General features: G+C 40.2%; 2 protein-coding genes across 2 annotated transcripts; one reads left to right on the top strand and one right to left on the bottom strand.

The window, feature by feature from the left end:
• Nucleotides 1-547: 547 nt before the first annotated feature.
• LOC128727325 (V-type proton ATPase subunit G-like) lies at nt 548-2236 on the top strand. Its single transcript, XM_053821221.1, has 3 exons — nt 548-710; nt 894-994; nt 1068-2236. The coding sequence occupies exons 1-3, from the start codon at nt 629-631 to the stop codon at nt 1239-1241; spliced, it is 357 nt and encodes a 118-aa protein (XP_053677196.1). The 5' UTR covers nt 548-628; the 3' UTR covers nt 1242-2236.
• Nucleotides 2237-2565: 329 nt separating this feature from the next.
• On the bottom strand, nt 2566-12762 carry LOC128727077 (tumor protein D54). The gene is made up of 6 exons (XM_053820944.1): nt 12652-12762; nt 5767-5888; nt 5511-5671; nt 5117-5176; nt 4244-4406; nt 2566-4127 (listed from the first exon to the last, which is right to left on the bottom strand). Exons 1-6 carry the CDS (start codon nt 12665-12667, stop codon nt 4011-4013), a joined length of 639 nt encoding a protein of 212 aa, XP_053676919.1. The 5' UTR covers nt 12668-12762; the 3' UTR covers nt 2566-4010.
• Between the last annotated feature and the right edge of the window lie 594 nt (nt 12763-13356).

Below are 13356 nucleotides of genomic sequence, written 5' to 3'. Positions count from 1 at the left end.
GTCTGTATTCCATATTGAATTTCTACGTATATTTGAAAAAACTTCTATTTGGTCAGTCTCACTAGCCAAAAAATACGCTCAGAACAGAGCGCAAAACAACACCAGAATGCGCCTTGGCGACGCCATATTTTTTTCTCGCTCGCACACTGGCCCCAGGAAGTAGCGAACGCACGCACACAGACTCCGTCTTCGACAGAACTATCCTAGGCACTTCGTTCAAGAGGTTGTGCAATAGTCTTTCAAAATGCTGTCAATATTCAATTGTTTGTGACATATTGATTAAAATATAAAAATGATACGCTATGTTTTTTTTTTCGATATAGAAAATATAATTTTAAAGATAAGAAATATAACACTATTTTTCATCTAGTTGCACTGACCGTGCATTGCTTTGTGTCGGAATTTTACTGAAGATAAATGTTAGGGCCCTTAGAATGTCAAAACAAAATCTATCAAGATGACACGACTTGTCTTCATTGCTGCATCTTCATTGGTCATAACTAACTGTCAATATTATATTGCTCTTTTGCCCAGTTCCATTGCGTGGAATTTTGTGCGAATAAAAATCTCCAGATAAATAGTATCAGCTTTTGGGGCTGTTTCGAACGATCCACGAGCAAGCAAAACAATGGCTAGCCAAACGCAAGGAATCCAACAGCTGTTGGCCGCGGAAAAACGCGCAGCAGAAAAAGTAGGCGAAGCAAGGAAACGTAAGTGCTGTATTCTTTTTTCTCGTTCTCGTAGCAAAATGTCATCAAGAAAAATCGATAACACGCACGATCGCCAGCCTCTTGGTGGCCTTGCTGCCATCCGATAGATACTGAGATACGACGTTGGTCGGATATGTCTGACCACTGCTTTCGCTAATGCACGCACGCGATTTATGATTGTAGGAAAGCAACGCCGTCTAAAGCAAGCGAAGGAAGAAGCGCAGGAGGAAATAGAACGATACCGTCAAGAACGGGAGCGACAGTTCAAAGATTTCGAAGCAAAGGTGAGTTGATTTGCTGACTTTCTCGTTGGATGATTCGATTCGATAGCCTGGTTCTGGTCTTTCTGTCCCACAGCATATGGGAAGTCGCGAAGGAGTAGCGGCCAAGATTGATGCGGACACTGCCAGCAAGATCGTGGAAATGAATCGTTCCATTTCGGTCAATAAGGCTGCGTTGTTGGCCGAAATACTCACCCTTGTTTACGACATTAAGCCGACGGTGCACAAGAACTTCTTCAAGAACAAGTAAGATCTGAATTTGCTCCGGGTAAACGACTCCGCAATGTACGAGTCGAGAACAAGGTATAAGATAAAGATAAACTTTCTAATTCACCGAACAAGATAGTCTCACAGGAACGCAATACAACCAACGCCATTACAATCTATCGATGTTCAAAAATTAGCAGAGCTGTAAATATTTTTTATCGTTGTTCTTTTTTGCCCGTGTAATTTTTCGGTAGCGCACACTTCGGCCATCGGATGTCGTTTGCCGCTGCGTTACGGTTTTGTTATTTCTTTCTTTTTTCATTCTCAAGCGATCGCAGCCATGCTTCTCTCCCGTCGCGAGAGAAAGTATTGATCATTTATGTTTTTGGCTTGCATCGCTCGTTGCACGTGATAAGTTACGTGTGCTGTTTTTTTAAATGCGAATTCGAGTCAGCATAGATGGTATAGAATGCATAATCGAAAGCCATGTGGCCGTTCCGGTGTCTCATTCCAAATTCTTCGATATGTATTGTGTCTTTTTCTTGTGCTTTTGTCGATACTTAGCTACGAATTAGATGATTTAATAACAAAAGACATGACAATATTATCGAGCCATAGCATTGCGCACGTTGGTGGTTGCGATTAGGCGTGTTACTGTGGCCAGCGGGTTTGGCAATTGCAGTGGTTTGATTAACTATTGGTTCTCTCTGAATAAATTCTGTGGTGGCACAAACACTGTAAGGCATGGGCTCAAATGAATATCATGGGCTCTGACAGATTAAGCATCGGTTCTACCCTTACATATTGTTGCTTTAGTGTTTTGTTTTAATCCGTATTTCTTTGCTTACCGATAAGCTATCGGGTTGCAAAGCTGTTATATCTATCTATAGAGCGCGTGATCGCAAGAAAGTATGTATCCTTTACTCCTAACTGAAACATATAACTACCCTTGTAGTGTATCCACGAAACGTTATCTCGTAATTTGAAATTGTAAAGAATGAAATAAATCTATATGGAATATAATTATGATGAAGCGGTTGAAAAGAGTTGAATGTTAATTTCGTTCCCGAGCAAAGACGAGATGTCTGGTATATCCGAAATACTTAAGGGTATCAAACGTCACATAATTTACTCACCCATTTCATTGATAATACCAACGCCGTTTCGTCGACGAACCGATCGATCGCAAAACTGCTAGCTGGCAACAGATGGAGTTACCGTGTTCGTGCCAGTGAAATTGCTTGAATTAAGTTGCAATATTTGCGTTTTTTAAATCATGGCATAAGTTTTCCTTGATATTTTCTACAGATCACAATAAAGGATTCTTTCTAAAATCACAAATGGAAATAATGCGGCAAAAGTCGTAAAACGGGGTAAAAATAGATACACCAAAAATCGCAAGTTTTTATTCATTCCTCTATAATTTAAACGTAGCAGCATTCCTCAAGGCGCAACATTTGTAAAACGATTGTGTCCCATTCTGCATGCTTCTATTTACTTGTTTTTAACAATTGTAACATCCAGTATGTCTGGACGCTGCTACGATGCTCGTCGTTCACGTTCCATAAAGATGCTCGATAAAGAAGAGATTATGATTTATGAATGTACGCTTTATTCAGCTGTGTATACTTAAATAGCTTAAATTTCTTAGCGGTATTTCGATAAGTTCGAACGTGTGAGAAAAGGGATGGAAGGGGATAAATAATAATCTCTCCATCTGTTCAAGAGGCAGGCTTAGCTACTTCAACAAGGGCGATCGATGGATTGCTCCCTTGTGGTGGTCAGTACGAGGAAAGTCTAGCTAAGAGAAGGTACTTTTCACATACGTGTTGGATTTGCCAGAAAATCTATAACAATTATTATTTAATCGTGTTTTTGTTGTTAAGAAAATGTATGTGCATGTATACATCAACAGAAAATTAACCTAGATGATTACTATGAATTGAGGCACCTGTAGAGTTTATGGGTACGCGTTTATGGTTACAATTCACTTTCACATGCCATGATCCCTGTTCGCTAACTTGCAAAAGCTACACATGTCCTAGCTAACATTACCGTCCTAGAGAAATGTCGTCCATTAGCTAACAGAAACCACACAGAATAACAGGAATGGCTTGCTGGACACTTGAGAATGTGCTACGAGAGCAATCTTATCCTATTTAAGGAAATAGCACCGCGGTACAAACGTTGAACGGATGAAAAGGGCTTGATGGTTTTAGAGTGACCTAACGGAATCTATGTCAGTAAGCCGAAGTAAGGAATTTTCGAACATGAAGCGACACTACAATGAGATGCACCGGAGTTCAACTTGAAACAAAAGTGTGAATTCTGTTATTAGGCATTAGGTATGTCGTCCCAGGGTGAGATGTTTTTCCTGTGTTTGATAGGGACCGCCCACTACTGATTATCATGGTAATGCGATACATACTCTGTTTGCTACAAAATAAACCGCCACTCAGTATTTGCTGTGTATACTTGTTTTTTTCCTTTGCAAATAGTGTTATAATTTTGCAACGTAAATGTGACACTAGCATTAAAGTTGTGCCGATATCTCGTGAAATTTATAATCGGCTCATTTGTGGTTGTTTTTTCTCTAAAAGATTTACACTGCTCATGGTAAAGGCGTGAACCTTTAGCGTTAACTATGAAACATAAATTAGCACAATCGATAGATATATCCAGCGACACGAAGCTAAATAAAATCATTCGTTTCGATCCTGTCGCCGATCACGTTGCTGTATCCTGAATCCTGATCGATCGATCGAGAGTTGATCGTTAGTTAACACATGAACAACACATGTCGCTGGTTTACTTAAGGGATGGGTTTTTCTTCTGGGATTGCGGTTGGTGTAGTCACGGAGTTGCGGCGCTCGTCATTTTGAATATCCGACAAGCTTTGCACCGAGCTCGAACGTGAGGAAACCTTGGACTGCAAGGACAAATGGGTGGGAAAGAGAGAAATAGTTTAAAAATGCTAATGAGTAGGTAACGATGCAATTTAATTTAGCATGCGTCAGTTTCAATATCGGCGCACGTCATGCTTACCCTAACATTTTCATACGCCGATCCAACCCGTTCTTCAAAGGATCGGAACGAATCTGATTGTTTCATTTCTGTCAACTTTTGGGTCATTTTCCCCGCTATTCCGCCGATCACAGATGTCGTCTTGCCAGCTGTCGTTTTGATAGCGCTTTCCGTTTTTTGGTAACTAAGCCGTGAAAATATTACGGAAAAAAACGAAAATTATTTTTCTTAAACAGCGATAACAGTCATCTGATCGGCCGCCTAGTGAATGGTTTGCGCTATATTGTGTTATGGGGAGGCTAGCTATGCCTATAACAAACTTTTCGTAGATTAGTGAATGGTTTGGGCTTATTGTGTTGTGCGGGTGGTATTTCTACAAAAAACTTTTCATAGAGTGATACAACATACATAAAAACAGCGAAACAATACTCATAGAGTACCAAAGTACGAAGGACTGTGACTTACCCTCTCGATATCCTATTTTTACATGCAAGCGGAAGAAAAAGAACGGAAACTCATTGACTAAACAATCAAGCACCACGGACCACTGACTAAGATTGCACATTTTGATTAAACATAATTTATGAGTAAATGTTTTTCAGCATTATGGATTCAGTCTAGCACAAATGCTAGAGTATGGATCGTATCCATCAAAATGTGCACCTAACTTAGGATACAAACAAACCATATTAATCGAAATGAACAAACAAAAACTAACTAAAGAAAAAATACCATACATCTGAGCTGTTTGTGAAGCTTCCCTAACATGTCAGTCCACAATTCCACAACTAGTTTTTATAGCGAGCCGAAGGTATTACGTGTTAGATAGAATATTCTTGACCATGAAAGCGCTCATAGCATTAGTGAAGTTGGTACATATTTAATATTACTTACATCGGAGCATTCGTAACAACGGTTGTTATTTCGCCAACCTTCGTTTCGACACTTTGATAACTTTTAATGAAATGAAAAAATGAAAGAAGCAACGTAAAAATTATAGTCGAAAAAAAAAGCAAATGGCAAAGATGATTTATCAAAGAAATAAGAATAAAGTAACCAAAATACATTATTATGTGATAAGTTTCTGATATATCGTAAACTGGTTTCTGGGTAGCAAGTTTTACGCTGAACATTTGCTTTTTTGGATGCGGCTTTTTGATCACTTGATAAGTGAATAAAATAAATAAATCGCTAAAATCCCTAATATAACTGTGAATATTACTATTTCTCATACATTCTGGAGAGTATTGCATTTTTACTACGCATAATAGATGTGTGTGATACTTACACGTTGCTTTCTTTAACATTCTTGAAGCCTTGACTGACGTCGTCAGTAATTTCCTTCCACACAGTGATACCAAGCTTACGCTTCAACTCGCTGGCATGACGCATCTTTGATTGAAGCACCGTTCGCAATGTTGTTATTTCTTCCTCAACGCGTGCTAGTTCCTGGAATTGACACAATACGTTTATGTTTCAATACTATTGTGATATTGACACGGTATACCTAAGGTCAATAGGTTGAAGAACATTTTAGAACCTACCTGACTCCATTCTTCACGCTGCGCCGTTTGCTCTTCTGCTGAAAGGCCAGAGAACTCGTTAGCGATTTCAGCGGAGCTTATGGATCCAACGGGAGATGCATCGGACAATTTACCGGAATTGTCTGAAATCAGAAATTGTTATACTTCGATAAAGTAGGATGTAATGAAATATATTAAACAATTTTTAGAGCGCCATATGCATAAACAAACGGCTAAACATAAAATTTGATGCAACGGAAATAATGCTATGAAAGATTTGAATGCACCTTGCTTAATAAAAATTATATAACTAAATGATAGGAAAGATTCTCACGGAACGCTAGAGAATAACTCAGCCATATATACTTCTTATCTTAATTCTTCCATATAAAAAAAGGTAAAATCTATCTTTTATACTATTACTGTTCTCAGACGACAATGTGACTGTGCATTGTGACTTATTTAAAAGTGTGTTTTGTCAAAATGAGTTCCTTTCATGCGGGTTTGTAAATGAGAAACTGAACCATGGAGGAGGGAGAAACTTGTCTTGCACAAACTTTCACATGTTTAATCGTTACATTAACACAGTGTTGTTGCCGGTACTTGTAAGATTGCCCGCGTTTTTGTCAAGGTGTGAACTTATACTTCAACAATGAATATTGCTCAGCATTTCCTTGTGATCTTCTAAACTTTCTTATTTCGCCAACTATTAACAGTACATAGAAAGGCTTTTTGTAGGGCTTTCAACAAACGCAAATGTCTGAACGTTTCGTGCTCTTTTTTTCGTTTCACTGGATCACATTGTGCCGTGTTTCGTCAAACGACACGCCGCCGTTATGCGCATAAATAAATAGATGAACTTTCTTTAGCATTTCGAACGTTTGGTCTTCGTTTGTCTAAGACATTAGGACGCTTGTTTGCCTTTTTTAAGAATATATTATTATTATCACTATTCAAACTAACATCGTGCTATCGATAGCGTTCAATGAGAGATGCGACGTGGAGCAATCTTGTCGAGAAACTTCCCATTACATGTTTGACCAAACTGTGAACCACATAGTTTCAGTGACGCATTTTTATTAACAGATCTTACGACGTGCTTGTGCATGTAATTTTTTCAGACATGAGTAGTCTGAAGCTTTATTCTCTCCTGGGCTCAATTAGAGAGTTAAATTATAGACATATCACAACTCTACCTCAAACAATCAGATATAATTAAAAACAAAACCACCAACAGCAAATGGCAACGCTGGAAGGAAAATAACGTTGCGCATCAATAGTAATGCGTTGGCTCATAGTGCACGGACCACATAATCTGCACTTTTGGCGGGATGTTTGTAATGCGTAAGCAAAGGCGATTAGCTCATATTCTTCTTTTACTTAATGTAACGACAAACGACTTGCGGGGACAAACATTTCCACGGTGCCAAGCGTAACTTGTTGCCTATATGACACGCGTCAGAAAATAACGTGACATTGAGATAAAACGTAAACGTACGTGTAAAGGTGAACTTGGCTTTTTTATTCCGGTGAATGTAATTCTTAGTCCAGTTCTGAGCTTCATTCGATTTGTTTTCTTTGCTACTTTTGCCGATTGTGTCGGTTGTTTAAATTCTGCTGATTCAGCAACACACGCAAAAACGAGCGCAACGTGTTGAAATAATGTCACTAACAGTTACAGTAGGAATATCAGTTATGTTCATATATTCCTATCAACGGGGAGTGATAGGACTCCAAATCCAATTGATTGTGCAATCAACAAAACATTCCAACGAGAACTACTAAAAGGCAAAAAAAATGTCTACATCGCAAACAAACGAACGGGTCTAACTTTACTATACAGCGGACCTTTGCTATGTGTGCAGTATTTTACGTACATGAGTTAAAAGGAGCTATTGAGAATACTGTATATACACATACAGATAATGTTTAACTAGACGCAATATTCAGCAAATTAAATAGATTTAGATATCAACACGCTTCATAAAAAAGTTCATTAGATATAATAGATATGGCACGTCCTAAGATATATTACCACCTAACCAAATTCTAAATCTAAATTTCATGATTGATTCTGTTTTGTAAGCATTTTTATGTTTCTTCTATTCCGTTGTGTACATTTTTTTCGCAATAGCCTCATCTTTTGCTCCATATCGACATTCTAATATCGCAAAATGACGTCAACGCAAATTCCGCTCACTTTAAGGGTTTCCTGATATCCGTCCACAACAACGGTGCAACGTACCATTTTGTAACAATTTGGTTTTGTTCTTCGTTAGCAGCAATTTCACGCATTCCTACTTACCGGGTACACTACCAATATTAAGGAAACTTTTGTAATTGTCGCCGCTCGAGATACGCGCCAGGTATGGCTTCGAGAAATCGATGAACGTGACCCGCACGTCCCGAATCTTGCGCCGATTGAACAGCGCCCGGATGCGCCTGTTCGTTACGCCACCGAGCAGGAGCTTGCTGGCCAGAATGTTGCGCACAACACCTGCCCCACCCGGTGGCAGCGGATAGTCGCCTTGGTTTTGAGCGGTTTCGAACCGTATCCCAACACCGGGCCGACCGCTCGGATCGCTTACGGACGCCCTTAGGCTGAGGTGTGCTTCGCTGACATCTCCTTCGTCCGAGGACAAGGGTGGATTAAATTCCGTCTCGACGGTCTGCAGCTCAACCTCGGACGTTGGGTCGGTTTCTTCGTCGTCTGAGGGAACACCTAGTATCTGATCTAACGTGAGCGATCGAAGGTACAGCTCGGTTTCGTCGGACCAGTGTTGCTCCTCTGGACCGATCAAGCCATCGTCCTCGTCGATGTCGTACACTTCGTCCAGCGAAGGGGTGATACAGTTAGGATCAAGCTTCGGTATGTACGGGTCCTCGATGTACTCGAGGCTAGGCAGATCATCCTCGCCGATGCGCATTTTGCTGGCAAGCTCGTTACGTTCCTGCGACTTGCAACTTGCTGACGATGATTGCGGTATATCGCTTGATTCACACATCCAGTCCGATCGAGTTATGCGCCGAAATGCTCCAGATTAGATTCAGCAATTCTATGACCGCACAAAATCATTCCTAACAGCGGTTACCAGAAAGGAGGTAGCAGAAATGGCCGAGTACTCTAAACAAGTCGAAGGGAACGCGGTCGAAACGTGCAACTACATGAAGCAACTGTTACGGCAGTACACCATGGTGAAGTTATTGTTTTGGGCTCGTAATACCATCGTCCAACATCATGTTCAACCAGACATTCTATCGTGTGTTCGTTGTTCCGGGAGCTTGTTGTCGCTGCGGCTTCGTGCGCAATGGCGCGAAGGACTGACAGCACGAGTGCCTATACATGCGGGAGGTTGTATGCTTATGCCTAGATGAACCACCGAAACTACTGCTACACGACGGAGACGACGCACTGTAGCGATCTTCCGCACTCGCAATAACGCAAAGCAATTGATCGGTTAAGATCAGTCAGTGGTATGGCAAAATTTACAACATTGGTTCAGTCGCATTCGTGCTCGAACAATGTATTGCCGATGTTACTTTACCAGCCAGCACTACCACCGCAAACAGAGCACTATTCCCATTTCCTTTTTGTTTGTTCGTTCACATCAACAAGCTATTTTTGCCGAGGGAAAATTGGCTTCACGTAGGCTCGTTGCGGGGAAGCCACAACAATCGTCAGCGGCATACGAAGATTTATGTAACGGGTTGTTGTAAAGTTACTCCACAATTTCGCCGCACCGTTGGCGCCAGCTGGAAGAGGGTCTCAGTTGAGGAAGCGTGCGTGCGGTCAACGCTGGATGTTCGTGAGATCATACGCCTACCCTCGCGGCTTTTAGGATGAGATTAGTCGAGCAAACGTAGCTATTTGGTCGTTGGGTTTTTTTGATAAATGATGCCATGTCACTAGGTTAACCCGCGAGTAGATGAAAGTTGAATGAGCGAACGCTTGGTGTGAAAGTAAGCCGCTGCTCAGAAGAAACCACGTCTAGTTGAATTTTATATTTCACGTTCTTTTCAACCGATTTCCACGTGTTCCACTGCCATTGATTATTTTTTTATTTAAATGTTACCAACCACACGAACACACGTGTTCAAGGCTCGTTTGTTCTACTGACCCCGAGGGAGGTTATAAAAGCAAAAAAAGCCACCTTGCCGATGGCTTTCCAATGGCTCCCTCAACGTCGCGGACCGTCACGTAAGCTCGAAATCGGAATCATCGAACGCAATATTCATAATTATCCGCGATCGATTACGCGCTAGGGGTGCATCGATCAATGTTTCTTGTTCACTTTCCTTAGGTACAGTGTCCGTTACCGCCAGTTCCTTCGTTCACGGTCATTTATTGACTAAACCGAGGAGAATGTATGCGAAAATAAAAATAAAACACAAACAAAATCTGGTAGGTTACGGTGAGCGCCCACAATGTTCCGCGCAAGCAACCGCTACCGAAATTTCATCCACAACCGTTGGTTCAGGGTACGCTGTGGTGGTTCCTTCTGCGGGTATCCGTAAAATACGAGGTTGCTGAGCGCTTCAGCTAGAGGTTCCTAAACCAGTTCCGTTCGATTCGCACTTCACGCGAACCTTTTCCGCAATGTGACCACTGCCAAGAGAGGCGTTCGAGCGCCGTTCAAAACGCTGAAGCCGTCCGTTTGCGTCAAACAGTAAATGTAAACTGGAAAGGTCTCCCCCCGAACGGCAGCGTGGCATGTCGAGCGAATGTATGTATGGATCGGTTGGTTGGACTTGGTGTAAACTGAGCGCAATGCCAACCCAGGACGCATTGAAGGCGCACGCGAAACAAAAAGCTCTCAACGCTCACGAGATGTAACTAGGAAAAGAGAACTCCCAACCAAAAGAGATCGTCATTCCAGCAACGGGAAAACGCGATCGTTTGCGATCGTATCAAGGCGAGTGGAGAACTGAGGGCGAATAAAGCAAAAACAACATAAAAAGCACTCTCTCTTGGGTCGATGATTCCGGTTGGAAAATTGCTCCAGTCATTGCCAGAGCCGGGCGGACAGGACAGGATCGGATTCAAAAAGTGGTGCACCGTACCGGGACTGAGAATTCCGCTTTGTGGCGACACTGACTTTTTCCGATGCGGTTTTGAGGGCGAGTTTCGAGTTACTACCAGGAGTTAAGGTCGCCACGCAGTTAGGTTACCGTTTACACCTAGTGCCACAAAATGGTAACAGGTATCGCAACATCACGTTTTTGCTAATGTGATTCCGAGACCAAAACAAATGCCGAGCGTTCAATCTACATCATCCACCGAATGAATTTACAACCGCACGCAAAATATTAAACTATTGATCGTGAATTATATAACAAAAATCCGGATATGAACTGGTTTAAGAATTTTCGAACCAGCATTATTTAGAATGAGTTAAGTATCTATATTATACCTGCTACCCATGCAATTGAATAAAATGTTTTAAACATAATGGGGTATCTCAACCGGAATAGCTAATACAATCAACATGTGTGTAACTAATACAGTCAATTGATCGATCTTGAAATAGAATTTAAAAGATTAAGTTTTTCTTAAAATTAAATGTAGTTTGGATATAACACTATTGGAATCGTCAAGTAAAACTATCAAATCAAACATTACTATCTTGAATATTAAAATAATTTTGCTAATTTTTGAGTGATATTTTTTTTCACCATTGATGTAAGAATAATATTTCACGAATGTTGGTTCATGTTCCATGTTTCAACGAAAGAATGGAAATTAGTGACTCACTGAAGTAATGCCAAATTATCTTCGTACACAAACACTCCGCAATCAGATTGAAATTGACAACCCATTTTAGCAATACTGAGTAATCAATCACAAATGGTAAATTTTAGCATTATAAACTATTTTATTGTTAGTGATTCAACCGGATCTAAATTTCAATTAACTCTAGGATTACGACCATCGATGGTAATAATTGTACAGCAAGAAAATAATCTCAGGGAGTGTCGAAAAATGTTGATCATTTAATATGCATTAGCAAGTACACTGCGCTATTAGAGAACGGTCACACATTAAAAATAATAGAGCTATGTGCCACGTTTGAATATTCTACAATTGATGTGAGATTTTCAACGAAATATTTCCGTCACATATCGGAATACTTGGATATTGAATTGGTACAATCAACCTGGCCGTTTAACATTCCGTGACAGCTTATCATTTATTCGTCGCACATGAGGTAATACCTACAATAAGGTGTCAACTTGGGCTATCACAGGTGCTAAATAATTGTTGAAGGAAATTTCCACCAACAAGCATCGTGAACATGAGATACGACTATTGGCAATCATTGAGGTATTCATAGCTTTTTCTACAATTGATAGCATTAATTTAAGCTCTTGATGTAATATTTTTGGACTGGTAGCTTACATACACATTATGATAACATTGTTGGCACCTATGAGTCACCATTGAATGATAACGTTTGGATTAACTAAATATATGATATATATGGATGCACGTTAGGATATGGATAGGAATCCAGAGTTTTATTCAACTAGTTCAAAAGGCTTTAAATAATTGAAGCTCAGAAAAATTTAATTTGATTACTAATTGGTTACCCCTTACGCACTCTGCTCCGTGCCCCTAGACACGCAATACAATAGTCAGAGGAAAACAAAGAGTTCTTTCGCAACCATTTTCCGATGAAAATGCACGATAAACTACAAATTTCGAGTATAATTAAGGAAAGACTCATCAGTATATCTATGAACATCGTAAATTTCGAAAAGTTTCTTTAGCTTAAGGGTTTTTTATAGCTAGTTCCGATATTGAAGATGTCTACCGTGTGGGTAGTTTTGCTTTTCCCATACGTGTGAATCGACGACAGCAGCCGGTCTGTGACGAAGGTATATAAAAAATCGCATTACATTACTTACATGATGTCTCCTCCATTGTACAGGCAAGATAGTCAAATCTAAAGGCGTGAGTTGAGCACACTAGCAGTAGAAATAATCTAAAAAATGTACACACTATAATACGCAAAACTATCCCACTATTTGTGAACACCGCAATGTTACTTCTTTCTATCCAAAAGATGCACAATGTTTGACGTATGACGTATGCATTCGAGTTGTTGAAAATGTCAAAACTTTCTCCAGGGCTGCACGTAAAGGTACAGTACAGTGCCAACAACAACATTTCTTGCGACAGTGTATAAACAATACGCATGGGTCAACAGCAATAAATGGTTTTAATTTACATTTGAATAGTTGAGATTTCTTCTCAATGAAAGTTGATGCTGCATAAATCGTGAAGAACGATACATTACGTATTACCGTAAGTTGTTTGGGCTAACCTCTTCCGATGTAGTATGTCAGGTATAAATGCATGGTAGAAAGGTAGTGTTTTGAAAACGAATTGCGTAGTATCCGGCACAGGTAGCGTTTAAGTTGTTGTGAATATTAGTACAAACAAAGTGCTTCAATATTTCCAATGCTTGTAGTTAGATTTCACAAGTTCTTTTTCCAAAAACGAGTTGGTTCATGTACAATACTGCACAGTGTTCGGGTAATTTGATTTTGAACATTTTAATACCTGTTTTCTAAGGTTAGAGCACGACGTCAGAAACATATCCATGTCAT

This window comes from Anopheles nili, chromosome 3 (genome assembly GCF_943737925.1).
Source record: "Anopheles nili chromosome 3, idAnoNiliSN_F5_01, whole genome shotgun sequence".
In the NCBI taxonomy this organism is placed as follows: Eukaryota; Metazoa; Arthropoda; class Insecta; order Diptera; family Culicidae; genus Anopheles; species Anopheles nili.
The sequence above is the reverse complement of the archived record's forward strand: the minus strand, read 5'-3'. Positions and strand labels throughout refer to the sequence as shown.

Coding starts and splice junctions, on each gene's coding strand:
- LOC128727325 (XM_053821221.1), top strand. CDS start 629: ATGGCTAGCCAAACGCAAGGAATCCAACAGCTGTTGGCCGCGGAAAAA. Junction 711..893: donor AGTAGGCGAAGCAAGGAAAC/GTAAGTGCTGTA, acceptor TTATGATTGTAG/GAAAGCAACGCCGTCTAAAG. Junction 995..1,067: donor TCAAAGATTTCGAAGCAAAG/GTGAGTTGATTT, acceptor TCTGTCCCACAG/CATATGGGAAGTCGCGAAGG.
- LOC128727077 (XM_053820944.1), bottom strand. Junction 5,672..5,766: donor AGCGTGAAGAATGGAGTCAG/GTAGGTTCTAAA, acceptor TGTCAATTCCAG/GAACTAGCACGCGTTGAGGA. Junction 4,128..4,243: donor CGGCGTATGAAAATGTTAGG/GTAAGCATGACG, acceptor TTGTCCTTGCAG/TCCAAGGTTTCCTCACGTTC.